We start from the raw sequence: 27,358 nt of genomic DNA, 5'->3' as shown, positions 1-27,358 counted from the left end.
AATTATGCTCACAGACATGTAGGAACAAGTTCTAGAAAAAGCTGAAAAAAATCACGAGGAGTTTATAGAGATTGATTGACGGAGGAGGAACTGAAAGGATTGATTTGCGTTACAAAGAAAAGATTTTAGGAAGCTCACAACGAAAACTTGAGCCGAGAAACAAAGAATTTGATCGTAGAAAAAGATAAAAGCATCTCAGAGAAGGAAAATCGACCTACTAACGTATTTTAAAGACTTTGCTCACTCTCAACATACAAAGAAGCAATAAGCAAACATCACATCATCCAAAAGCCCGTCAAAATTAGAAAACTTTGAAAATTCACATTTTTTCTATAACTAAATTTGTGCTAGCTCAAACTAAACTTGATAAATTTTATCCAAATATTAAAATAATTTATTTTATTTAGTGTTTTATATGCACAACACAAAATCAGAAATTTTGAGATGTGACACAACATCTTTGAGAAAACGGTTGGCGCATTCTGCCAACCACTCAAATCTTCGAACTTCAGAGCAGTCAGTGCTGTCCTTTCAAAACCCAGCAAAATAGGAGGATATGGATGATTGAGTCACTTGTGCAATACGTTTAGGGGGTGTTTAGATCCATTCCAGTTTGGAAAATGGACACTGTAGCATTTTTGTTTTTATTTGGCAAAAATTGTCTAATTATGGACTATTTAGGCTTAAAAGATTCGTCTCGCTAATTACGGGTAAACTGTGCAATTAGTTATTCTTTTTACCTATATTTAATGCTCCATACATGTGCCGCAAAATTCGATGTGACGAGAAATCTTAAGAAATTTTGGATTTTGAGTGGGATCTAAACAGGGCCTTAGCGAAGGAGTTTGTTGCTCGTTGCTCCATCTCTTAAATGCGTGTTGTTTGCTGCTTGCTGCACCTGTGTAGCAGATATTCGCAGTCCTTGAAGGCACGTTCCAGCAGCTTCCTGCGCCATAGCAGGGACACATCCGTGACGGGCGTCCTTGCAGATCTCTCGAGTGCAAGCTCTGTTAGGTTGATCTCGATTGATTAAGAAATCAATTATTCTGTCATTAGAATTTTCAGACTTAGAATAATACATTGATTGCATAAAAGGAAAATATGTTAAAAAAATAAAAAAAATGTCAAACGAATGACAGGAATTTAAGAAATAATTCACATAGATATTTGTGGTCATTTTCCTGTGAAAAATATAGATGGTTATGATTCATTTATAACAGGCTCAAGTTCGGTGTGCACCATCTCAAGTCTCTCACACCACGTAAAAAAGGTTTTGTAGGGGCGGATGAATACTGTTTGTAGGGGCGGTTTGCCCAGCCGTCTCTATGCAAGGGTCTCTACAAATCATATATTTGTAGGGGCTGTTCCCAGACCGCCCCTACAAATCGATTTGTAGGGACGGTTGGATATTGAGCCGCCCCTACAAATCAATTTCCAGAAATCACGAAAAGGGGGCAAAAAAAAAAAATAGCAATTTTTTTTTCATCCGAGGAGGACTCCACCGGTAGCCACACACCCCACTCTATGATTGTAGCATTTTTTCAAAATTTTTGCACACTTTGCATCGGCCGGCATTCGAACCCGCGACCTCTCCCTCGTGCGCCATCTTTTCTACCACTACACCTCAAGTTAACTTGTGTCTACAATCCATTTTGGTTCCCCCACATATTATATACAAAATGGAGCATAAATTGATTGTTTGAGGCCCTAAATTAATTAAAATGAAAAAGTTGTCAGCTACAAAGTTTTATAACTTTTCGAGATCTACAACTTTCATTTTGGTAGTTTCTCCATCCGAGGTCACATAAATTTGAATTTTAAATTTGAAAAATTCGAACGTGGTTTTCCATGACAAGATGATTTCAAATGAGAAAGTTATCAACTACAAAGTTTCATAACTTTTCAAGATCTACAACTTTTATTTTTACTATTTATCCATCCGAGGTCGTTTAAAAAATTAAAATTTTAAATATTTAGAAATTCAAACGTAGTTTTCCTTGACAAGATGATTTTAAATCAAAAAGTTGTCAACTATAAAGTTTCATAACTTTTTGAGATCTACAAGTTTTATTTTAGTTGTTTCTCTATCAAGGTCGTTTATAAAATTTGAATTTTAGTACTTAATTTTTAATGATCTATCTGCTTCGTACTGGTTTTTTAGAGCGCGTGACAACCAGCATGCATACATGGGTATAGAGGCTAGCTGATGTGACAGGGGTGCATGCACCTGCACCATGCACCTGCCGCCTACAGGGCGAAGTGTCCCCATTCAAACTGTTTGTTCGGTTTGACTCAGCCTGGCCTTAAACAGGTCCGTTCACTTGTCAAATTCAGTCCTCCAGTGACCAGTGTGCACTAGCCACCACAAACTTCGCAGATATATAAGCAGATGGCACGCGATAAGCGATATCACAATTCTAAATTTCTACACTAATTGTTATTTGATTATTTATAACAACCTGATACAGGGATATAGAGAGTAAAAATCTCGATTTCAAGTATGGCAGATAATGAAATAATTGCACAAGTAGCACTGATTATTTGCCACCATCTGCAAGGAAATCAAGATGAAAGGGCGACCTCAATTTCACACAGTATAAGTTGCTAGCCATTTAAGTCATATATCATGTATCAACCAGCTGTTTTGTCCATCATATGAGTTTCCTTTTGAAATAAATATATGACAAAACCGTCAGACACACAGCGGCAGGCACCATGCACCTGGACTGGCCGGGTCATACTCGAGCGGCAGTACAGCCTACAGGGCTTTCCCGATTTTTAATAACGGACGCGTATTTGTAGCGGCGGTTCAACATTGAGTCGAGGGGCGGTTGGATATAAAGCCGCCTTTATAAATCGGGTCATTTATAGGGGCGGCTGATAACACCGGCCGTCTCTATAAATCCATTTATAAGGACGGTTCATTTGGCAACTATTTGTAGGGGCGGCTCAATATAGAGCCGTTCCTACAAAGAAAAGGAGACGTTGCCACAAATCGTTTTTTAAGTAGTGTCAACATAATGTCCTCTGGACACCATCTCCTTGTTCTCATCAAGCTTGCTGAAGAGGTAGGAGGTGACTCTGGTCACGGTCTCCTGAACAAAGGCTGAAGCCACCACGTTCGCCATGAGGATGACTTAGGCTGATGTTCACCGGCCTGTTCTGTACAGGAAGTAGACAAGGTAGCACTTATAAGGAAAAGCGATTAGTTAATGGTGGAACTGAAACATGTGGGTATTAGAGATATTCTCATACCTTGCTGGCACCTTACTGGAGTACTCGTATCTGTACTACCTGGGAACTACTCAAGAGATTGTGATCAAAGGGGGGGAATTGATTTGTTCACACATTGCTTCTGCTATCCATACAGCTGTGTGCTGCTGTAGCATATGGACTGTAATAGAGATGAAGAAAGAGGAGTACTAGTCAATTCACCAGTAGGGGTTTGACAGTGAGGTGTGTGGAGGGGAGGAATTGCTCCCTGCTCCATCTGCTCACTTTCTAGGATTCACTGCTGGCATATGTGCACACTTGAGCTTGTTATGCCAACAAGACAAGGATGCAACAGGGACCTGCCTGGCTGCCACTTATGAGATGTCTCGAGAGCAGCCTCCAGCCCGATGTGTGGCTTCTCTATCCTCCCAAATCCCAATGATTCGTCTTTCTGCTCGTTTTTTTGAACCAGTAGATAGAATTTGGCTAACTTCTCCAGGGTGTTTGGCAATAATTGCTACGGGACGATCCAAATATATGAGTATTTCTAAAGAATTTCTTGGCACGTGTTAGTGTCACGGCCTAACATTTTCTACGTATGTTTCTGGGCCCTCATTTGCTTGATGGTTCTAAGATAAGATCTTCTATTTAGTTTCTTTCTTTATGCGGTGGAGGCGGGGAGGATGGATATCTGACGCATCAAACTACAGACAACGGATTACTTGTTTGGCAGAAGAAAAAAGATCTATAAATATCTGTATACGATAGATTACAGAAACAATGATATATCTATGGAGACTGGCATGGAACCAAATGGATCGGAGGATTCATCCCACAAGACCTCATTCTAGGCCTTGTTTAGATTGCAAGTTTTTTCACTCTCTCTCCATCATATAAAATCTTTGGATACATACATGGAGTATTAAATGTAGATAAAAAAATAACTAATTACACAGTTTGATTGTAAATTACGAGACGAATCTTTTGAGCCTAGTTAGGCCATGATTGGACAATAGTTGTCAAATACAAACGAAAGTGCTACAGTGCCAAATACTGATTCCTAATCCCAATCTAAACAAGGCCCTAATCTAGTTCCAGAAAACATTGACGCAGCCGACAACTCGGAAGGAGGAAGGACTAGGTCCCACCCCGCGTGCTCGACTCCTGGAGAGATGGGATGGGGGGAGCAACCCGAGCGTACCTCGAAGGAACCGGGCCGCCGTGAGCGCTGCCGCCATCTGGCGGTCCTACTCCTCACTGGCCACTGAGATTTTTTTTATCGGGTACAACTTGGACGCACACAACATATACACTCCACACTCACACCACACACACGCTTGCGCGTCAGTACACAAGTAAAGAAGAGATTGGGCGAGGCACGTCGCCTTCAGTGCACGGGAAAACGCAGTACCGCCGGACGCGCACGCGTGCATGTACCCTAAAATTTCTGAAAAAATTCAAGAAAAAGGTGCGATCACTAGGGTTTGAACCCTGGTGCAGGTGTGCTGGCATTGGCGTGATGAGCCCAGCATCGGGCACAGGCGAGGGCGCGATGGCCCTCAGCGTGGACGCCAAGCACAATGGCACCACCAAAGCGGTATATTTGCGCAACGGGCACAGGCGAGGGCGCGATGATAGGCGTGCAAGGGTCAGGCCGTGACCTGCGAGCGCGAGCATGGTGGGGTGTTTTTTATTTTTAACTGTCGTTTGGAAATGACATCACTAACCACTTTCGCCCAACAAACCAATGATGATTGGGGTTTTTGAGCAAGCCGTGATAATGTCCCTATACAGTATTGCAAATTGGTATTTGCCAATTTTCAGTTCGGGTTTTCACCAATGTACAGAATTCAGAGCCTGCTCTAGCTTTATGAGATAATGTGAGAGCTTATAAAAAATGTTGTAGGTTCAGAAGAAAATATATACTAGGATCATAAAAAACAATAAATAGTTAGATGGAAAAATTGCACTAGAAGAGCAAAAAATTTCACACCTAGAACAAATTATGCACACTCTTAGAACAAAAAGTTTGTACACATGAAACAAACAATATGGATATGCAATCGATATTATAAATGACAACAAATTACTAGTATGAATTAATTAGGGTTTTGATTATACACCTATCAGTATACTCGACCCTAGGTACCCTAATCGCCTGGAAATAAGTCGGACTAGGATGGGGTGGGCCAAGCCTGCTAAGGAAGAGGCTCGACCCGGACAAAGTGCAACAGCTACATGGAAAGCAAGATATCGACTAGGGATAGCCTTGGGAATCAAGTTATTTGCATTAATCCGATAGGATTCGGTGCAATCTCCTTGTAACTAACTAGAAATTGATATCATACGACATTCCATCTGTAACCCTACCCCTAGGCTATTTAAAGGGAGGTAGGGACTAACCAGAGATCGATTCATCATCATTCGTAGCTAGCTAGAACCCTAGATAAACTCATCGGTGCCCCTATAAACCCTGAACATACAATATATATGAGATCTACTCCCTCCACTGGACATAAGGTACCCTGTACCCTAACCAGTATACATCTTTGTCCCGTGTGCTACCCTTCTAATTCCGTGAACACAAAATGCAGATCTACTGATTCTTTGTGTTGCATGGCTTGAGATAATCTAGAGCCCCGTTTGGCAAGGCTCCAGCTTCGGCTTCTAGTGGATCTTTGCAAGGAGCTCTGCCAAATGACCATATGAAAAATGGCTCCTTGCAAGAAGCCTAGAGGAGTTAGAGCCATAGAAATTTGGCTTCTCCTGGCTCCTCCTCACAACCCTAATATAAATTATTACAAAACTATCACTAGAGCTATTTTTGCCAAATGTTTTTAAAAAAAAACGGCTTCACCTCCACCAGAAAAGCTCCTCTATATGAGGAGTCAGAGCTAGAGCTTTTTTGGAGGAGGTGGAGCCCTACCAAACGAGACCTAAATGTTATATATGCTAGCATGCTGCAGCAGAGTGGAAATCAATTTGCATCATCGATCCAGCGACTCTGTAGTTGCACATTTACAAGCCTTTTATGAAGAATGGCCAAGATGGCACTCACAAGGTGTAGCCATTTTCCATCAGTACAATAACTGTCCCGGGGCAGCACTAGGACTATAACTATGTGGAATGCCATCTTTGAAAAAGAAAATGTGTGGAAAGCATTTTGTATTACATTTACAGGCGCCGGCAGAGAATAATTTTTTTTGACCATGAATAATTTTTTTCTTTTGTACTTCGGTTAATGATTGATTGACTCTCGAGCGTTCCAGAGATTAGTCCGGTAGGGATGGTCAATGAAACCGTCAAAAGAGATAGGAAAAAGTCTACATCACCCCCTGATGTATTGAGGGTGGTCTACATAACCCTCTAAACTATAAAACCAGGTATTGCACATGATAAACTTTGTAAAACCGGACAAATAACCTTCTAAGTGGTATTGAAAGGTGGTTTTGGTCGTTTGGCAATCCACGTCGGACATATGAGCAGGAGGTCGCTACGCAGCGAGGCAGGCGTATGCTCGATGAGGCAGGAAGTTACCAGTGCTAGAGTATGGGAAGGGCCTCACCGGGGTAGGGGCTGCCACGGGCTGCGAGCCTGCGACTTCGACAGGGAGGACGGCGCGGCTGCTGGCCATCTCCGGCGCTACGAGCGGTGCGGGTCTAGGCTGCGAGCTCTGGTGGCGCCGCGCACGGGCAATGCAAGTTGCCGAGGCGCGAGCTCCGTCAGAGCACCGACAAGGCGCAAAATGTGACAGTACGGGCGACATGGATGACACAAGCTTCGGCGGCGTCGTGAACTACCAACCATGGCAGTGGGCGCGGTCTCGCCCGACAGCCTCGACGCGCTCGGCGTGACACTGCAGTTGGTCCACGTGCTCAGGGTCGGGTCCATTGGCGCGCAACAGGCTGCTAGGACCGCTGAGCCCTGGATCAACTCCGGTGTCACGAACTAAATGCGACACAACTAAAAAGTTACAACGGGATTACAGAAAACTTGACATGACTCAAAGTAAAACTTTACATGACTCAAAACAAAACTTTACATAGGTGAAAGGTGCTCTGTTTTTGTCTCGTGTATGGCGACGGTGATGCGAAAAACGCCCGCAACAGCCTTTACCTTGGGCGAAACTCAGGGAGGCTAGGTCTGGGATGTAGAGAGGCTCAAGGTGAAGCTACGTTTGCGACTAATTTGGAGATGGTGCAGTGGAGCTCGCGAATTTTGGCCTCCAGCGGCTGCTGCTCTCCATGGAAGCGACGAACAGAGAGAGCAGATAGGGGAGCGAGCAAGAGATGCAGGCACAGCATGGGCGCAACAGCCGCTTCAGACTACCAAATGGCCCCTCTGCACACGTCGCGCTCCCAGAGCCCCGCCGGGCGTGTCCGCCGGAACAGCACCCGCACGGCGAGGTCGCGCCCACCAGAGCCCCGCCGTCGCACTGGACGCGTCCGCCCGAGCCACGCCCGACCGGCGTGGCCGCACCCGCCCCCGAGGTCGCGCCCACCGGAGCCCCGCCTTCATGCCGGCCGTGTCCGCCCAGCAAGGCCACACCCGCTCAGCGATAGAGGCTGGGCGTATGTTTTTGAGGATGAACAGGCAGCTGATGAGCGGGCCCAAGCGCCACTGGACTGCCACGCAAGCAAAACCGCTGCCACGCAAGCAAAACTGCCTGGCAAAACCATCCCGGGGGGTAATTTGACTGGTTTAGCAAACTTTAATGTATTCAATATCTGATTTTATACTTTGGGGGTTTAAGTAGATACCCCTCCAAACCTGGGGTGATGTAGACTTTTTTCCAAATAGATAGCAGTAATCAGATTGCCTCAGTGGGCCCAAAATATAAGTAAAGCAGATTGGCCCAAAAGCCCAAATGAAAACTAGCGCGAGAGCCAGGCGTGGCAAATCATTCGTGTTCTCGCATCGCCACCAGAGCCTCGACTCCCCGATCGGCCGCCGCGCCTCCATCGCCATGGGGGTGCTCACCAGAGCGAAGAAGAGGAGGCTGGAAGAGCGCCTCGCCGACTGGACCAGCAGTCTCCCCGACGGCGTCCTCGGCGACATCGTCTCCCTCCTCCCCACCAAAGACGGCGCCCGCACGCAGGTGCTCTCCTCCCGCTGGCGCCACCTATGGCGCGCCGCTCCTCTCAACCTCGACCTCCATGACGACTCAGCTGGCAGCAGCATCCTGGCCAGGGCCAGCGATATCTCCCGCATCCTCTCTGTGCACCCTGGCCCTTGCCGCCGCTTCGTGATGCCTCGCCGCTATATGGAGTATCCCTCCTGGAGGACACTGGACGGCTGGCTCCGTTCCCCCCTGCTCGACAACCTCCAGGAGCTCGACTTCAACAACGGTCTCCTACTGCCATCAGTACGTCGCTTCTGGTCCACTCTTTGCGTCGCCCGCTTCAGGGCCTGCAGGTTCCCAGATGGAAACGATGCCAGCACGCTCCAATTGCCGCTTCTCAAACAGCTGACACTTTTCGCAGTCGAAATCACAGAAAGCTCTCTGCATACCTTGCTCGCCGGCTGCCCTGTCCTGGAGAGTCTGTTGCTACTTCACAACAGCGGATTCGGTCGGCTGCAAATCGTGTCCTGGAGCCTCAGAAGTATCGGTGTGGATTCTGGTGGTTTGTGTGGCATCAGGTTACAACAGCTCGTCATTGAGGACGCCCCATGTCTGGAAAGATTGCTGTATTTTGGAAGAACTGAAATGAACATCTCGGTAATCTCTGCACCAAGATTGTCTATTTTGGGGAAACTCTTCGACGGCTTTCCCAGGCTTCAGTTTGGGGCCACGGTTTTTCAGGTACATACATGTATGCATCGTCACTTTCACCGTCACGACGGATCCAAATTAAATTAAACCCTTTTTTGCCTATAAATCAATCATGGTGTGTGAACTCTTCCATGCTTAACTCAGGGAGCAACCATTGTTAGCATGTCAGTGGTGGTCAGCAGTGTGAATATTCTTGCCTTATATGATGTCAATCTTTGCCTGGATGCGCTTATTAACTTATTGAAGTGCTTTCCCCACTTGCAGAAGTTGTGCATCGAGGTGAGCTAGCTGAGTCTCCGTGTGCATCTGCATTCTTTTGTCGCTTGTTGGACATCAATATTGTTCTAAAGTCAGGTTGGCCCTTGACGCTATTTCTATGTTCACTTTGCCATTTTCAGATAAAAAGAGTTTGGGGGAAAGATTGGTGTACATACCGGGAACTTGACATTGGTATAAGAAAAATTGTGCTAAGAAATTACCGAGGCAACAAGTCACATATTAACTTGGCTAGCTTTTTTTGTATCAAATGCAAGAGTGCTGGAGTCAATGAGGTTTGAGATAGAAGGCCGAAACGTTAGCACCAAATGGATTGGAAGGCAACACAGGCTGCTCCAGATAAAAAAGAGAGCTCCAAGGGGTGCTCAGTTTGACTTTGTATCTCCTAACATATTGACCGGGTCTCCTTATGAACATCGTGCCGAACAAGTACACGATCTATCAGCCGACCCTTTTTGCAAGTTTCATTAGTATATCAAATGACACCAATGGAACATTTCTTAGCAAGGTCTAGCCATTTTGCAGCGTGTTGACATTTGCTATCTCTTCTCAAGGCATATTGTACTTTCTCAACTGATTTGGTGTTACATTTCATTTTAAATGGAGAACACTTGAGATTTCCATTGTTCATTTCCATGGGGTTGATTTGATTTTTTTGCAATTGGCATATATTTGCATCAAATCATATTACTATCCAATCCATTCAGTTTCCTCATGAAAGAAGTTTTTGGTAAGCCACAAGGCACATGACAAAATCCAGTCTTGTTCCATGCACAGCACCAACTTGAGTAATTCTGGAATATGCTGATAATCTATGTTAATGTGTTTGATCTTCTATATATATTTAATATAAGAAGTCTTTTTTATTTCTGCATTTCCATTCGACTCTATATATCTCTCCTTAATAACTCATTGTTGACCTCATTTGTGAATGGACTGCCCAAAGACTAAGGCACTAGGCAGTTTTTCTTCTTGGTAACTACTCCAGTGATTAAGGTTACCATGATGCTTAAAAAATAGAATCCATCATTATCCTATATATAGCCTTATCTCGTGATGTTTAAGGATGAGATAAGACATTTGATGGAGTGATGTTTTCAAATTTGGTCATTATTGTCAAGAATTATTGGTCTTATTTGTAAGCAGGTAAGACCTGTGATTATACTCCTGAACTTCAAATCATAATGGAATTGAAAAAAATGGACATGGTTCCATTGGTTTATAAGAAGCAAATGAGCATTTAAATTCAAAGCACTAGAAATTGCTACGTCATTTCTACCCAATTTTAGTTTGGTTAAACAACTTGTGGTTTGAAATTTAGTCACTTAAGCGGAAACTTGTTGACTTCTTATGTTTCTCTAGCTCCTTTTACTAACAATCTGGTAAAGATTGAAATAAACCATATATAGCTTTTTTAGGGCCTGTTTGGATACCCATCTCTAAACTTTTGAGGTCTAAAAGCTTTAGAGCACTTTAGCTCACTTTTGAGCTCTAAAGCTCTAATATGAGGTGGGCTAAAGTTTAGAGCTAAATTTAGGCCACTTGTTTGGAGCTTTAGCTCCAAAGTTTAGAGGAGAAAATCCAAACAGGCCCTTATATATTTGTGAATCTTGAACCAGGAATGCATTAGGGGGAAGATCATTGGATAGCCTCAGCCTGAGGTATTTTTTTATCCACAGGCAAACCCCAAGAAGGAACTACTGACATCACCATCAAAGAATATATAGCAGGGCATAACATACATTTTTTCAATATAACAACATGCACATCATAGGTAGAGGTCCTATCTATGTATGGGTGTTGGGCGTTCGACAGCGATCAACCGACACCTACCCACTACTAGAAATACCCCCTGTAGTGATGTTTTATTTATATGATAGACACGTTTTATTTCGTCTCTAGAAGATTGTAGGCATGTTAATTTTTATAAAGCGTGTTAGAAGCGTCTTCGCATGGACCGTGTCAGGACTTGTAGAAACGAGTTCTCTAAGCATGTCAAGGTGATAAAGAGACGTATTGTAGAGACGTTTGTTGCATGCCTACGGACATTGATACACTTTTATAGATACATTTGTATAACGTGGTTATTTGTGTAGTTACGTTATATAGCAGCGCTTCATATGTGCTAAGAAATTTAGAGACGTTCTCATAAATACATTCGTATAATGTGTGTACTAATGTAGTAACGGTGTGTAATGATGTTGTATTGTGTGTTAAAAAGTGTAGAGGCGTTCTCATAGATATATTTATATTATGTGTGTACTAATATTGTCACGTTTTGTAATGACATCAAATTGTGTATCAAGAAGTATAGAGACGTTTAAGTAATACATTTATATTACGTGTCTAACAATATAGATACATTGTTTAGTAACATCATTTTGCGTTTCAAGAAAATAGAGACAATTTTACACACATTTATATTTCGTGTCTACTAATATAGAAACATCATATAGTAACGTTTTATAACGTCATCTAAAAAAAGATATTTATCCATTTTATAATGTGTATATTTTTATTATAGCCATATTTATAGTTACACATTCTTACTAGAAATAAAGAGACTTCTACAAATTTGGACACACATGAATTGGAATGACTAGATAATGAGGAAGTGAATCATGAAGGCATTGCATTGAAAAATCCACTGTCTTTACAAAACAAGATAATGTTTAATGACCCATTAAAGTGCACTCTTAGAAGCAAACCATATTCATAAAGAAGCATAGGAAAAGTGGCAATATTATACAAATATCTATATTTTTCACTAACATCTAAAGCCTATCTTGTTCACTCTGAAACTTGTAGCTTCTCTTTCCAAGAACATCAAGTTACACGTTTCCATCAAGCTGCAAAATAAGACAAGATTGAGTTGACACATGAATTCTAATAAAACCAATATAGCAAGAATGAAAGATACCAAGGCTGTACCAGCTTGAGTTGAACTCTTAAGTTTTTTAACCTACAATGAGACATGTGTTTAGAGGGATATGTAGTATATTTTTTAGAAATACAAAATAAAAAAATCGATAATATAAGAGAGAACTTACATGCGAACGAGGCCAAGCAACAAGAAAGCCAATAGCATCTTTCATAGTTTTGATAGAAAAGAGTGGTCTAGGTAACATCTCATCTCCATTGTTTCCATTGCCATTATTTTCAAGGGTCTCAACATAAACCCCAACAAATTCTTTTCCAAGCACAGTGCCACCAATGCTTCGAGTGCTATCAGTAGTCACTAGCTTTCCTTTGGCCACGATTTTATAATTGTTTCTTATTGAAATAAGATAGACTTCCAGTTGGCTCTATCATTTTGTAAAACATAGTCATGATCATCAAACTTGTAATTAATTTAGCTTCAAAACAAAGGAAACAAGCACATACCGATCCTGATTGATTACAAGCAGGAGCTTCAATTCTTTGAGATCTCTGCAATAGACACAATCAAACCATATCATTGATCTAGCAAGTTCAGCCATACTTTGAAGTGTTACAATAATATAAAATATAGACATACAATATTGGTTATTGTGGTAGCACGTGGAAAAGTTAGACCTTCAGAACCCTTATCTGCATGACCTTGATTCTCAATATGTGCCACCTGCAGTCATAGTTGCACTATCAATTTTGTGACATGTAACATGGTTTATGTTGCACTCAATTCGGATTTTGATAATCAAATAGATGTACATGACTAGAATAGTTCATAATGTTAGCACATCTCATACAATAGTTCTTAATCAGATTATTGTTTTTAACTTCATATTGGGAGCTATAGCAAGATTGTTAACCAAATCTCACATTAAGACCCCTTCAAAAAAATATCATACATACTAGATGGAACTAAGGAATCAGCATATTTCCCTTCAAATGTGTTTATGAGCTGCAGTCTCCCACCAGTCTTTCCTATCTGAACAAGCCAAGTATGGAATATTTACTTGCTAAGTAAATTTACTTTTAGTCACATGCCTATTTACTTGCTATGACAGTTTTTCTTTTGCCTGCAGTAAGGATAACAGCAAAATAATTGTTGCTGCATGTGACCATAAAATAGCAATACATTGGAATATTTATTTTGTGCTTTCTTTCAGGACAAAGCATCCAGTGAGACCATTTTACACTAAATAATAAAAGAGTTATGATCTGTGGTTCAAATCTGAAAGGTTTTAGTTTTCAGGTTTGTCTCTAGTTTTTGTGAATTGAAATCTGCAAGGTTTTATTTTCTAAGAGCAGATCGGTGAGCAGAGTTTGGCAAGAACTATCCCTGGAAAATCACAAATGCAGGCTGTCTGAGAAGCAATCAGCAGTAAGCACTGTTGAAGCTACGTGGACAACCAAAAAGAGCAGACCTTAATTTTCTTGCCCCTTGTATATTTCTAACATACCTTTGCAACCATTGGCTCACGTGGTAACTCTGGCACGGAACAATCCTTGTTGACTTGACTAGAATTCTGGGTATGTGCCCCCTGCATATTTGTAACCTTGGAATTTAAGACATTCGAATGTACTTACATGGTATATTGTAGCTTAGAAATTAGAAATAAGGGTTGTGCTCCCTTCTAATTCCTGTAGCTGCATCTCATAGCTACAATAATGTAGAATCACAAACAAGCAGGGTGAAGAAAGGTTAGTGTTACCTGAACAGATTTTTCTGGAGAGTACGCATTATCATTGTCAATCTCAATACCATCATCGCTACATGCGCCATGGGTACCATCATCACTACAGTCTTGCTCAGTATCAGTCTGACCATCCATTTCAGTATCAACAACCTACAGAAAAATGAAAAAACATATGCTTAGTTACAAGATATGAATAAACTCATTCCTAAGAGAGAGAGACATAGACAGGGACCCCATGGAGGCTTACTTCATCATGTATAGCTCTTTCCATTCTTTTTAGCAAATCATCATCTGGGTACTTTTGTGACACAAAAGCAAGCCAAAGTTTCATAGCACCACCCATGCATTGCATCTTATTGTCCATTGTATTCACTTTGTCACGGTACCTTCTTTCTTCTTCAGTTTCAGTAACAAGAGTAATACCTTTAGAAACTTGCACTTGACTCCAGTACTTATCATCGTAGTACCCACGTGCTTTTAATTGTTTAGCAACAATCTTGTTGAACACCTCATTAAAATCATTAGCTGAAAGATTACCATTGTTTTGCTCTTTTCTTTTTTCTAATTCCTCAAATGATGCACCCTATCGAAATAAGCATATAGCAAGGTCACATAATCATAACAATAACTCCAAATCGAATCCACAAGTAGCAGAAAAATATACCATTACTAATTTCACTTTGTTGGTGCTGTATCTCCCACTCTTTTTCTTATGAGCAGCGTCCCATAATTCTATCCTATGAACCTTTCCTTTCCTTCGATCTTCCTGCACAAGATATTAAAATTGAGAATCCAATCAATTCTATTACATGATCATTGAATTTTACACATAACAACAGTTAGAATATATATCACCATCTCTTTCTTCAGTCTAGCATGGCTTTTCCTCCCCGTTGTGTGCGTATTCTTCTGTTCTTTTGCACACCGAGAGTTTGTTGCACACAATTTCTGTAAACATAGCAAAATTGTAAAGCACAAATGTTACATTACTTTCTTTCAAATTTCTTGTAAATGTTAGATAAAAAGATATCACCTTATGTGCTTTTTGACACCAAAAGCTAACAAGAGGTCTCCACTGATGTTCATTAACAGTTATTGGTCTACCTTGTATAATTTGTTCTAGAGATCTCTATTCAGGATTGAAATGTTCTTTCTTCAACTTAGATTTGTAGGCTCGCCACCTATTGTTTACAGTTCTTAAGATCCAATCTCTTGTAAGCTGTAGCGTTTGTCTAGGAAAGACAAATTTTGACTGTAGAAAGAAAAAGTAAATAGTTGATGATTGGAACAAACAATAGTGTACTTTTCTAGCATTGTACAGATTACATTTACCTCAACATCCATGATTATTAGTTCCTTGTGTTTATTGAATAGAACATTGTCTCATCTTTGAATGTGTAATGGCGCAAATGTTTGTGTTTGTGCTAGATCACCAAGGTGTTGTCCAAGAACAGAGGCTGACCTTTCATTTGGTACACCATTTTCATCGGTCCCTACAATTACCTTTCCTCCTTTTAGTTTTGATAAGTCTGAGACTCCAAAATCTCCTAAAACTTGTCGCACCTGTCCATTAGGCCCTACATGTATGAAATTATATTATTTGACATTGTATTTAGATGTGTCACCAAAACAAAAATCAAACTTACATATTATCTTGATTGGACTTGCACGTCGGTTTGGAATGTGGGCTAATATATTGTCAACATCTGGAGGACCTTGTAAATTCTCCTCAATCTCATTATCTACCAAATCATCAGGCTCCTGTTGCTCATGTCTTTCATCTTGTGCTTCAAGGTGCAAGTTTCTTAATCGTCGAGGTCCTCTTGCCATGATTTCTACTGCAAAAGAGCAGTTTTAGTTTGCTGCTCAACAAACAGATAACCAAGAAAAGTTTCAATGCTGATCGTAAATCACATAGTGCACTCATAAGATGTCGCACGGAACCAACACAGTGAGAACCATACATACAGAGGGGGAAATGAAGAACATGAATCTTTCTGACAGGAAAAAGAGAGATGGATAAGTATAAATTTGTAGCGCTGACTGCGCTCTAGTAATCTACACAATGGGATCATTAGATTTTCACAGAGTGACAAAACCGAATAAAGAGAAGTCATAGAGCCAAATAATTACTCCATACAAAATCCAGGAGTCAAATAACTACTCCATACAAATTCGGAGAAATCGTAGAGCCAAATAATTACATATAGTTAATAGATGTTTCATGGAGTAAATTTAGATCAATTTTATACAAAATCATTTAACACTAAAATACAAACAGAATCATAAACAATGTTATATGTTTTCATATAAGAAATAAAATTGTCTTTTTTATAAGAATTGTTCAGAGCTCGTAACTGAGGTTGAGTCCTATGTTCATGAAAGAAATTCTACTAAATTCACATGTACATGTTTCGATCTATCATAAATAAATGTGTTCTAGACAAAAAGGACATTGATCAAAATATGCATACGGCAACTATTTAAGATGTGAAAATCAGAGAATCTGCAGTACTTTATTTTAGAGACAAAATCTAATACTGCAGCAGGAAGCAGGCAGTAGGGGCACCGGGCACCGCGGGGGCGGGACGGTCGGCCGCGCTCAGGCTGCCGGTCGGGGTACGAATGCGCGTTCGCAGAGGCTGGACTGCCGGAAGTAGAATAACAGAGAGGAGCGGCGGCGACGGCCTGGGCAGCTGGAGCCCTGGCTCTGGCTGTGGCTGCTGGCCGGCTGGTCGCTCGGTCTGGGAGGCGCTGGAGAGTGGAGATCAGGTGAAGGCCAGAAAGGGAGAGGCTCACCGATGGCAGATCAGGACTAGTCGACGACCGGCGGATGGACTGCGCCGTCCGAGGAGCAGCCAGGCCTTGGGCAGTTGATGCGTCGGCGTCGAGGAATTTGGGGTGTGGGTGTGCCGCACTGACGCGTGCTGCGGTCTCGCAAATGTGGAGACGGGAAGGAGTGGGGGAGGTTAATAGATGTGTTTTTTCCGTAATCTCACGCCGTGGGGGTGATTTAGGCGCGAAATTAAAATGTTCGAGCCCTCCACTACGCGGCAAGTTTTTGCAATTGTACACTACAAAATAGGCGACAAGACAAAATACGTTCATACGAAATTCCGATTGTAATTATCTTGAATATCTATGAACTTTTCCAAATCGGATCTTTTGCTGGTTTCATGTTTTTGGAATATTGTTTGTATATATGTTAACGAATATATGTGGAAGTACCACCAAATTTGTTTTAATCTCCAACAATATTCATATTGTTTTGAAATAATTTTCAAAAAAATAGCAAAATTTTTTTCAAGAAAATATGTTTTTTTAGAAAGGTGGCAAGAGATTTGCCGGATTTTTATTAGACGAGCAAAAAGGAACAAGAAAGGCGGCAAGAGATTTTTGTGATGTGTGCCAGAGCTCTCGCTGGAAAGATTTTAAGAAGAATGGTTCTACAGTTAGACCTAAGAAGAAAAAGAAACCAGCGAAAGTGTTGCGCTATTTTCCATTGATACGGAGGCTCCAAAGGTTATTTTCAACTACCAAAACTTCAGAAGACATGAGATGGCATGAGGACGGACGCACAAAAGACGGAAAAATGCGACATCCAGCGGATGGTGAAGCTTGGGAAGATTTTAATCGTAGATATCCTAAATTTGCAGCAGATGCTCGTAATGTACGCCTTGGTCTTGCAAGTGATGGATTTAACCCTTTTGGGAATATGAGTTCAAAGCACAATACATGGCCTGTAATGCTGGTTCCTTACAACTTGCCACCTTGGATCTGCATGAAGCAAACATCCTTACTGTTGTCAATGATCATTCCTGGACCGGATTCTCCGGGGAATGATGTTGATATATACTTACAGCCCTTGATCGATGAGCTCTTAGAATTATGGAAAGGAGTGCAAACATGTGATGCCTCTTCTCGAAAGAAATTTCCTCTGCGAGCTGCACTGTTGTGGACTATAAATGATTTTCCTGCATTAGCTTACCTATATGGCTGGAGCACAAGTGGTACATATGCATGCCCATCATGTGGTCCAGCAACAAAATCATTTCACCTGAAGAATGGTAAAAAGATGTGCTATATGGGACATTGTAGGTGGCTCCCGCAGAACCACGTATATCGAAGGCAAAAGAACCAGTTTGATGGCATGGTAGAGGTTGGACTTGCTCCTGAAATAATGAGTGGTACTTCTATTTTAAAAATGTTAGAAGGTAGAGTTTTTGTTTTAGGGGAAAAGGACCTCACAACAAAGAATACAAAGGGAAATAACAAAGGAAAAAAGAAAGGAAAGCAAGGTGATGAAAGCCATCAGAAATCCAAGCGTAAAAGAGGACAAAAGAAACAGAAAGATGGGAACAATGGCAAGAAGGAGAAGAAGCCAGAAGATTGGTTGAAAAAGCGGTCAATATTCTTTCAGTTACCATACTGGGAAAAGAACAAACTAAGGCACAATCTAGATGTGATGCACTTAGAGAAAAATCTATGTGACAACTTAATTGGAACTTTAATGGATATTCCTTCCAAAACAAAGGATGGTCTTAAAGCACGACTGGATTTAGTGGAACTTGGAATTCGACACAATCTTCATCCTGTGGTAGATAATGAAGGAAAGCAAACTGTGCCTGATGCACCTTTTACCATGTCTAGAGAAAAAAAAGGAGCTTCTCTGTTCAGTATTCCAAAACCTAAGAACACCTGATGGCTATGCATCAAACATTTCTAGGTGTGTTAACATGAAAGATTGTACATTGACTGGACTAAAAAGTCATGACAATCATGTTTTACTACATGACATCCTTCCAGTGGCACTCCGATCCTGTTACCCCAGCAAAGATGTCATGGAAATAGTTATTGGAATATCTAATTTCTTTAAGAAGTTATGCTCGAAGGTGATAGATACTGATGAGCTACAAACCCTTCAAGAGAGTATTGTGGTAACACTCTGTAATATGGAAAAAAAATTTCTACCATCATTTTTTACTGTGACAGTGCACTTGATGGTGCATTTGGTAGAAGAAGTTAGACTTGGTGGCCCCGTTCACTACCGGTGGATGTACCCCATGGAGAGGTATGTAATTACATTTTGCAGGGTTATTGTCAATAATTTGTTCAACTAACAACAAGTGTTCATGATTTCATTTAGATTTTTTGTTCGGCTTAAAGCGCTTGTGAAGAACAGAGCTCAGCTAGAAGGTTCGATTGCTGAAGGGTATTGCATGGAGGAGTGCATGACATTTTGTTCCAGATTTCTTGATGGAGATACTCGTTTTAACAGACCGGCTAGAAATCCCGAACCTTCAGGCAATATGAAAGATATGTACATGTTTGAGAGTGCTGGAGAACCAATTGGAAAAGCTACTGGAAGCCATTTTGATAGCCAGCTTCTTATTCAGGCACATCGATACGTGTTGCGACACTGCGATGAACTTGAAGAATTCCGCAAGTGTGTACTATAATTTCTCTTGACTCTATTTTAAATTTTTATTATGTTGAAGCCATCACTGTATAACAAATAATCCATTGTTGTAGAGAGTTTGTGGATGAGGAGAAAGGAAAATCGTGTCCTTCAACTACTTTGACTCTGGCTTCCATCGATAAGTTGATAGACCAGCACTTCCCTGACTGGTTGGAACAGAAGGTAGTACAACTGAAATAGCTTATTAGGCGAGGAGTATAATAGAATGAATTGATCTAATAATTAATTTCTTCACTACAGGTTATCCTAGGTGATGGACTAGGAATCACTAAAAAAGTTCGAGCTTTGGCTGCCAAACCGAGCAGACATGGTGTGAGATACAGCGGCTATATTATTAATGGTTTCAGGTTCCACACACTGAGTCGTGAGGCTGCAAGGTCGACACAAAATAGTGGTGTAGTAAACATTGCAGAAGATGGGGTTAATTATTATGGCAGATTAACAGATATAATAGAACTGACATACACTGACTACAAGGTTGTTCTTTTCAAATGTGATTGGTATGATGTCCATCATCGTGCTGGTTTACGAAACGATGAGTTTGGATTACCACTTGTGAATTTTTCAAAGAAAATACACACTGGGGAAAAACTGGAGCATGATCCCTGTGTCTTTTCTTCACAAGTGGAGCAAGTCTTTTATGTTGAACACCCAAAAGCTGAAGGATGGAATTCTGTGGTAAGATTTAAGCCACGAGATACTTTTGACATGGGTGATGATGAACTGCCACCGGATGAAGCAAATTAGACTAACTGGCTTTCAGGTATTATCAGGCTTTTTTTAGAGTATGTGGACAATTGAGTGCCACTAATTTTGACATACATAAATATAATAATAATTATTCAGGTTGCACTTATTACAAGGCATATTTGTTTCAGGTTACTCTTGTCTATGAAGGAGGGTGTGTGTTGCTCTGTTTCACCCAGGTGATGGATGTGTTCCTGCATGATGGATCGAAGAGCATCTTAGTTTCTGTAGGCTGCTAGCATGTGTTTTCTTTGTAATATGTTTTTTAAGAAGTTTCATTTACAATTGGTGGTCTAAGTGAGAAATCAATGCCACTCACATGTAATGCTTGAATTATTGAGAAATTGAGTCCAGTAATTTATAGATTGGTCGTATGATTGAGAAATTGAGGTTAGTCATATGATTGAAAAAGAAGCATGTGTTTTCTTTTGCTTGAATCTTTGAGTGAAAATTATGAAATTGTTGAGCGTGTGAAAATTTTGGAAAAATATGGGGAAAAACATGTATTTTATTTGGCTTGAATTGTTGCGAGAAAATTATGGAATGTTGAGTGTGAGAACATTTTTTTATGAATAATATGGAAAAAATACAGGCAAGGAAGTTTTGACCTCTTGACCACGTGTAGAGAATTAGGGAAAGGTTACCACAACACTACATGTTCAAAAAAAGCATTTTTAGATAGTTATTGACGGTAAGCTGATACACTTTATCACGTATCTACAAGCATGTAACGGTCAAATAGAGTCTCTAATTTTGTGTTAGCTTGATATGTTTTTATTATCGTATCAAAATGTGTCTTTACGTGCCTATAAACAATTGTTTGATACGTTCTGTGACGTGTCTAGATGGTACAAACGATATGAAGCATCTCTATATCTGTAACGTTTTGTGGCGTTTTAAGTATCGTGTCAATTAGTGTGTTTAGATATATATGGACGGTGTTATGACACACTTTATAACGTGTCTAGACGCTATTGACGATTAAAAGCATGTCGAACACCGTGTCATTTTGATACATTTCCAAAATCGTCTCGAGAAGTGTCCTTACATGTCTTGTAACAGTGAAAGCGTGTCAAATGTCGTATCCAGTTGACACGTTTCCAAAGTCGTGCTTAGAAGCGTCGTTACGTGCCCATGTACATACGCTTTCAACCAGCGTCACAAAGAAAACGTGTCTAGAGGGGGGTGTTTCTTGTAGTGACCATTCATGATCCTCCACTCCACCAGCCGCGGCACGGTGCCATGGGGGTGGCCACCAGATCAAAGAAGCAGAGGCCAAAAGAGGAAGAGCTCCTCACCGACCAGATGAACAGCCTCCCCAAAGGTGTCCTCAGCGACATCGTCTCCCTTCTCACCACCAAAGACGGCGCCCACACGCAGGTTCTGTCCTTCCACTAGCGCCACCTATGGCGCTCTGCTCTCCTCAACCTCGAGGTCTATGATGGCCCAGCTGTCCATGGTGTCCCTGCAGCCAGCGAGGTCTCCCGCATCCTCTCCTCGCACCCGAGCCCCGACCACTGCTTCTCTATCTCTTACAGCCAGTACCACTCCATCTTCACCACGAACCTAGGCGGCTGGCTCCATTCCCCTACCCTCAACAAGCTACAGGAGATCCAGCTCGACCACATTATCTGGGTCCCAAAATCAGGAGTACACCGCTTCTTGTCCACCCTTCGTGTCGCCACCTTCAGTAGCTGCATTTTCCAGGATCGAAACAATGCCAGCGGCACACTTCACTTGCTGCTTCTCAAGCAGCTGAGCCTTGTGGATATCGTCATCTTGGAGAACTACCTCCATGCCTTGCTCGCCACCTGCCCTGCCATGCAGAACTTGCTGCTATGATGTAACTGGGACTTCCCTTGTGCACAGATCATGTCGCCTAGCCTCATAAAGCATCGGTGTGCATTCTGGCTGGAGAAACTTTAATAAGCTACATTAATTCATCATCAAGGTTGCCCCATGTCTAAAAAGATTGCTATTTTTGGGAGGAACTAACATTGATGTGTTGGTAAACCCTGTGCCAAGATTACCTATTTTGGGGAAACTACGTAATAATAATTTTCCTAGGTTTCACTCTGGCACAAAAACTGTTCAGGTATGGGCATTGTCGCGGGTTTGTATAGTATGTAACCCTGGCGAGCATCATGGTTGTTTGTCCAAAGTCGATGTGTGGGTCTCCGGGGGCTCGGACACTCAAAACATGGAAGGGGCACAACTCGATTTATCCTGGTTCTAGCTTCCGAGCCCTACGTCCAGCGGTATAGCGATCTTCGTGTTATGAATGCCCAATTGGGGAATTACAATAGTGAAAATCCAAAGAGTGGTAGGAGATTGCTTGGTGCTATCGTAGGGTTTGTCGGTGTTCTTCCTAGCTGAGTTGGGTTTCGATCTGTCTATCATCTGGTCTCCCCCTTCTATAGGGAGTTTTGATCCCCTTATATTCCGTGGTAGGCACAATGTATAAGTTGGTTTGGGTTCTAGCCTATGGTCTATGTACCGGGTGCATGAACCCTTTGCTGCAGCGTTGCTGGATGCGGCCTTGTCGCGTAGGGAGGAGCTGACAGTGACGCAATCACCTCCTGACGCCTTTGTGTCCATTATGGCGCTTGACCATCAGGGGCTGCCTGCTGCGGCACAACCTCCTACCGGGTGAGCCTTATCGAGGCTTCCTTTGCTGGCAAGTAGACTCAGCCTAGAGGGGCCGACGAGTGCGCCCTGGAGCCCTTTGCCATTGGAGTTGGTGAAGTCTCTTGTCCTGTTGTGTCACGTTGTTTCCGTGGCCCCGCCGAGAAAGTAGTAGACTGGGCCTCGGGCCTTTTGAATGGGCAGATGACGTATCATCTCCATACCTAATAGACTTCGGGCGTGTGGCTGGTTCTTGAACAGCCCCGACCCGTAGCTCGGGCATCGATTACTGCCTGAGCACTGGCCTGGGTGTGCGCTGGGTGGAAGCCAGGCTCTGGCTACCATTGCTCAGCGGTCTGAGGCCGTGGTCGAGCCCCCGAGCCTCGAGTACTGGCAGCGGGGGCACTCGGCCTATCCCTGACTCCATCTGGAGTGTACGTACTCACGAGCATACACGATGGGTATAGCCCCAGAGCCCCCGGGTGATATGTAGGATCGGTCGGAGGGTACATCGACCGGCTTCCTCTTTCCTGGAGACTAAGCTAGCAAACCCCTATGTTAGACACTCGTCAGCTGCTCCCGAGCCCTTCATGGCCTTCCGGGTTGAGTCTGTGATGGCGACGAGGGGTTGAGCCTGATCCTCTGATAACTGGATCAAACGGGATGCATTGGCTCATGGCAGACTTTGGTGGGACATCCTTGTGGGGGTGCCCGAGCCACCAGGCTGCGCGCGACATCTGAGTCGGGTGATGCTGGGATCGAGCGTTGTGCGGGAAAGCCTGAGCGAGGGCCTGGTCGACTCGTCGGCGGGTTGCTGGCGCTGAGCTGGCGTGGGGCGCCCTATTTACCTTGGCCAGCCGTGGGTCGAGCGACGATAGGGCTTCGAAGCCTTGGCTCGGTGCCAGTCCGTCGCCCGTCTAAGGGCTCGGTAGTAGGCCTCCTTGGTTCAGGCCGCACTTCGCGATGGCCGGGAGTGCTCTCTATGCTCCAGGACTTGGTGGCCCTCGGTGGGCACCATTGTTCAGTGTCCCTTTGCTCTTATCTCTTCGGCCATGCCCAGGAACGGTCACGGGCCGCCCATCGGTCGGGCCCCGGAGTTCCCGCAGGAGGGGCTAGCGTAGCCCTCGAGGCCGTCGTGGGGCCTGTTTGTAGTTAGGAGATTTGATATATCTTTGGGCATAGTAAATATAAACTGACAAGAGAAGCAAATATGGTAGTTTTTTTTTTGCAACAAGTATTAAGCTATTCAGCTTTGCTCAATAGTAAATTTGTGAAATCAAGAAGTGTGAATTATTTTATCCGTTGTTGTTTATCTGCGGAGAAACAGGCAGCAGGCCTGTAGGTGTATAAACGTTGTCATCTCCTTTGGCTATTCTGTATGGTATAGGAGCTAGCTTTCATTTCTGTTAGCATTACTGAAATAGTCATGCACCAGGACATGCAAAAGCCATTATACCACTGAAAGTCCTTGTACTGCTGTTTGCCTTAATTGAATAGCCCAAACATAGCAAACTGCAAGCCTGTGTTGCCAATCCAACCATCTATGACTGCACTACTGTTGTTCTAACATACTGAAATCATTCCAAATTTTGTGCACCAAGAATGATTCAAAACAACTAAAAGCATGCATGTTGTGTCTGAATCTTACATAAAAAGCTGCAGTTAGTCAGTTAGCTTGTAAAGAACAACTACTGGTGAAAAATATACAAATCACTTACCCCTGACATCTCTATTTTTTCATCAAAGATCTATCTGGATTCTGGCCCCAAGTCATGCACTGCAAAAGACAACATGGAGTCTTTCAGCAAATGAAAAACATTTGCGGCATAGATGGGCATAGCTTATTGTTGTAATATACAATTCCTGCTTGCACATACATAACACAACACAGCCCTTGCCATTTTGCCAGATATCGGTTGAAGCCAATTTGTGATTTAAGTTTTAACAACTTTTACGTGATCCTAAAAGTCGTGATGACTTTGGCCTTGGCGATCGATCTGCTTCCAGCCTTCATGCACTTCTTGGTGGCAGTGAATTTGTCCTGGGTGACAAATTTGTTTTCAATATTCCTTCAACTCTTGCTGTTGGCGCATCAAGGATCAAAGAATTTTCTTGATTTACATGTCAAATTGAGCAGGCATTTAGCCTTGTTTTTCGTATAAGAAGCTTACAAGAATTGAGATGCAGATAGCTGTCAAGAACCAGAGTAATCTGACAAGAAAAGAACAGCAAGAGGTGAGGAACAGAGAGGGGAATTGTTGCCTGAGCTAGAATATAACTGAAGGATGTAAGTGCAGGACAGTTTAGCTTCTGAAGAACAAGAAAGCAAGCAAGAATCGGGATTCAGAGTTATGCAAACGCTGCCAAAAAAAGAAAGCAAGAACCGAAGAACAGAGGGGGAAGGAATTGTTGCCTGGACTGGTTCCAGTTTCTTCTTCGTCGATCAGACATACCTTCATCAGATTATATGATCGAAGTATTCAGCGCTGGCCTGAAACGTACTGAATTGACTCAAGATTTGTTGAAGTTTCGAGATATCAGATTGCAGTGGGCCCAGCCTTGAATACCCTACGTACATAGTATATTATTGGAACATTGTAGTGCTCCAGCCTCGTATTGTATTGTATCCCCGATCCACTAGTCCACCGGCCGCTGCGCCGCCATCCCTCTCCCGTCCCCCGTCCCTCCATGGCCATGGGGGTGGTCACGAGAGCGCAGAGGCGGAGGCTGGAAGAGGAAGAGCGCCTCGCCGACCGGATCAGCAGCCTCCCCGACGGCGTCCTCGGCGACATCGTCTCGCTCCTCCCGACCAAAGCCGGCGCCCGCACGCAGGTGCTCTCGTCCCGCTGGCGTCACATCTGGCGCTCTGTTCCTCTCAACATCGACCTCCATATCGATGACCCTGAACGGCACATCCCTGTCAAGGAGATCTCACGCGTGCTCTCTGTGCACCCGGGCCCCGGACGCCGCTTCTCAATCCCAAGGGGCTACCTCCACTGGATCGACGATCGCGCCGCCACCATGGACGGCTGGCTCCGTTCCCCAGCCCTGGAGAACCTCCAGGAGCTCGACTTAAATTCGTACAGCCTTCAACACTGGTCGGTTTCGCAGCCGCTATTGCCACCATCAGTGCACCGCTTCTCGTCCACCCTTCGTGTCGCCTCCTTCAACTAACTCTCCTTCCCAGCTGGAACCAATGCTAAAGCTCTCCACTTGCCGCTTCTCAAGCAGCTGGCCCTCTTGCAAGTCAGCATCTCAGAGAGTTACCTGCATGCCATGCTCGCCGGCGCTTCTGTCCTGCAGAGCTTGCTCTTACTTGACAGCTTTGGCTTCCCTCGGCTGCAAATAGTGTCCCGTAGCCTTACAAGCATCGGTGTGCGTTCTCGGTGGAAAGGTATCAAGCTAGAACACCTCCTTCTCATGGACGCGCCATGTCTGCAGAGATTGCTAGTTTTTGAAGGAACCAATAAGATGGACATCTCGGTGATCTCTGCACCAAGATTGGAAATTTTTGGAAAACTCTTTGACAACTTTCCCAAACTTCAGTTTAGCGGCACGAATTTTCAGGTACATACATCATTTTTTACATTAATTTCACCATACTTCATAAGGTTAGTGACCTAATTCCCTTTACTTGATCATGGTGTGTTAATTCTGTGCTTAACTCAGGAATCAACCATTGTTAGCGTGACGATTGTGGTACACAGTTTGAAGGTTCTAGCTTTGTCTGATGCGAAACTTTCCTTGGATGCGGTTATTGACTTACTCAAGTGCTTTCCCAACTTGGAGAAGTTGTACATCGAGGTGATTCCCTGTACAAGAGTGTGCTTTTTGCGTTTTTTGTGGCCTGTGATTATATCGATGATTGTTCTAAAGCTAGGTTGACCATTGACGCCACTTCTGTCTTCACTTTGGTTTTTTTAGGCAACAAAGGCTTCTGTGGAAAATGCAAGGTATCACAAATGCCGGAAACTTATTGGCACCCTAGACATCCGCCTGAGGAAAATTGTGCTAGGAAACTATCAAGGCAGCAAGTCACATATTAACTTTGCCAAATTCTTTGTGTCATTTGCGAAAGTGTTGGAGTCAATGAGGCTTGAGTCAGATGTTGGAAACATTAGCAAAGCTTGGATTGCAAGACAACGTAGGCTGCTCAATATCAACAAGAGGGCTTCTAGCGGTGCACGGTTCAATTTTGTACCTCCTAAAATATTCACCGGTTCACTTGACGATCTGCGTGCTTTACAAGTACATGATCTATCAACGACCGACCCTTTTCAAAGAATACTGTAATTTGCATTGTTGTGACGAGTACATGACCTATCAAAGGTTTCATCAGTAGGTCCAATAGCACCAATGAATACATTTGTTTTGAGGTGGGACAAATATCCATCAAGGTTTAGTCACTTTGAATTCTGTTGGTATTTGTTATCTCTTTCCTAGAATATTGTAATTTATCAATTAATTTGGTACTGTTGAGATGCCCATTATGTGAAAAGATCTTCTTATTAGTAAATTTCCTGCGGGCTGTCTTACCCCCCACAGGTCGAGTTTTTTTTTTTAAAAAAAGTAGCCCTCATAAAATTACTTCAGTATTTTGGAAAATAAGTGAAAGTACTTCAG

At 42.8% G+C, this 27,358-nt stretch overlaps 1 protein-coding gene and 2 pseudogenes across 1 annotated transcript; all 3 read left to right on the top strand.

Moving 5' to 3' along the window:
- The first annotated feature begins 8,124 nt into the window (after positions 1–8,124).
- LOC136545014 (F-box/LRR-repeat protein At1g55660-like) lies at positions 8,125–9,857 on the top strand (annotated as a pseudogene).
- Positions 9,858–21,352: 11,495 nt separating this feature from the next.
- Positions 21,353–24,197, top strand: LOC136542870 (F-box protein At3g59000-like; annotated as a pseudogene).
- A 1,864-nt stretch (positions 24,198–26,061) lies between these two features.
- On the top strand, positions 26,062–27,028 carry LOC136542869 (uncharacterized). The gene is made up of 3 exons (XM_066535510.1): positions 26,062–26,302; positions 26,405–26,539; positions 26,669–27,028. Exons 1-3 carry the CDS (start codon positions 26,156–26,158, stop codon positions 27,026–27,028), a joined length of 642 nt encoding a protein of 213 aa, XP_066391607.1. The 5' UTR covers positions 26,062–26,155.
- Positions 27,029–27,358: the final 330 nt, after the last annotated feature.

Source organism: Miscanthus floridulus, chromosome 3 (genome assembly GCF_019320115.1).
Source record: "Miscanthus floridulus cultivar M001 chromosome 3, ASM1932011v1, whole genome shotgun sequence".
Lineage (NCBI taxonomy): Eukaryota > Viridiplantae > Streptophyta > Magnoliopsida > Poales > Poaceae > Miscanthus > Miscanthus floridulus.
The sequence above is the reverse complement of the archived record's forward strand: the minus strand, read 5'-3'. Positions and strand labels throughout refer to the sequence as shown.